The sequence below is a fragment of the Limulus polyphemus genome, unplaced genomic scaffold, assembly GCF_000517525.1.
Source record: "Limulus polyphemus unplaced genomic scaffold, Limulus_polyphemus-2.1.2 Scaffold2965, whole genome shotgun sequence".
NCBI classification, from domain to species: domain Eukaryota; kingdom Metazoa; phylum Arthropoda; class Merostomata; order Xiphosura; family Limulidae; genus Limulus; species Limulus polyphemus.
Window position 1 is genome coordinate 67,403 of NW_013668575.1, and position 1,412 is coordinate 68,814.

At 32.6% G+C, this 1,412-nt stretch overlaps 1 protein-coding gene across 1 annotated transcript in view; it reads right to left on the reverse strand.

Annotated features, from left to right (window-relative positions):
• The window catches only part of LOC106468330 (nuclear autoantigenic sperm protein-like), a 24,399-nt gene that overhangs the window by 8,147 nt on the left and 14,840 nt on the right, over window positions 1-1,412 (reverse strand). Inside the window, exon 6 of the mRNA XM_022396663.1 lies at window positions 393-700. Coding sequence (XP_022252371.1) covers window positions 393-700 — 308 coding nt within the window. The remainder of the gene's footprint in view (window positions 1-392; window positions 701-1,412) is intronic.

Consider the following 1,412-nt stretch of genomic DNA (forward strand, 5'->3'; position numbering starts at 1 on the left):
GTGGTTATGAGGTCAGTCAAATCAACTGTAATAATTAAATTTTGTGAAGGAAAAATAGAAAGTTATTCACGAGGTTTTAGAGGTTATGCAAATGATATTTGAAAATTTGCAGATGAGGAAAAGTATTTTTAATCTTATCATGGAAATTAATTCGCAATCATCAAGGGAAAAAAACATGCAGTGTAAATTGTAAATAAAGGTTTTCATTGACAATAAAGTGCCGTTTTCCTTTTTTTTTTTTAGTTTATTAAGTTATTATTACTAAATTATTATTATTATTACTGGGACTCTTGAGAAAAAAAACAAAAAACACACACACATTTAGAGTCCAGGACCCTTCACTGTGTGACCCTAATGAGAACCTTGTAACACTAAAGACAACTACAACTTACTCCTGATGTACGGAGTCTTTCGACAGCAGCCTCTCTCATGGTTTCCTCTATATTTCTTTTGATATCTGCAGTATCTTCAATCTTACTCTTAATGTCTGGGATAATTTCCTTTAATTCATCTATCTCCTTCTTGATAGTGCTGACAGAATCATCCTGTGACTTTTCCTTCAATGACTTCTGCAGGTTCACTATTCTATCCTCTATCACCTGAATGGCTTTTTCATAGTGTTCAACAGCAAGGTCAAATTGATTGTCCAATGAATATGCTAAACCCAGTTGGTAAAAGCTACAAGAACTCAGGAATATAACTCACACACAGAAGAAAACTTTGAAATGTGACTAGCCTAGCAGTAAATAATAATAAAAAAGAACCAAATAAACGTATACAACTTCTGTTGAAAAGGACATATATATTTATATATTTTTTTTTTTATGTGAGCTATTTTCAAGCTGAACTTTCAAATTACAAACTTGTTTACATATGAACCACATCATTCAAGGTAAAGAGCTGACACACAACAGGTGAAATAATTTCCCATATAAAATATACTACGAATCCCAGCAGTAGCTACAGAAATTAATTGCAAGATTATTATTATTTTTTTTTTTATATAAATATATATTTTTGTAACTTACTGGTACCCTGTAACCAATAAAATCACAGGCCCCCCCCCCCCAAGCAATTTGGTGCATAAATGTTTTTTTTTTTTTTTACATGTTTAAAAAATCCAATGGGACCAGTAGTTTTAGGGTTAAGTACTTTAGCTCTAAAGTTTTGACTTGCTTGGATATTTTTTTAAGTTAAGAGAGAGAGAGTATCATTATTTCTCAGCAGCATTACAGTCCTACTCCCACAAAAGGATGCCCACCAGGGATCTATTAAACACAGCTATAACTTGAAGTTTCCCAAACAACAGGCGTATCAACATATGTGTTGCAGTAAAATAGACTGAAGAAAATGTTTATAACAAAAGTTAAATCGGTCTAGCAATTCAGCGAATCGCCCCCCCCCAAATATTG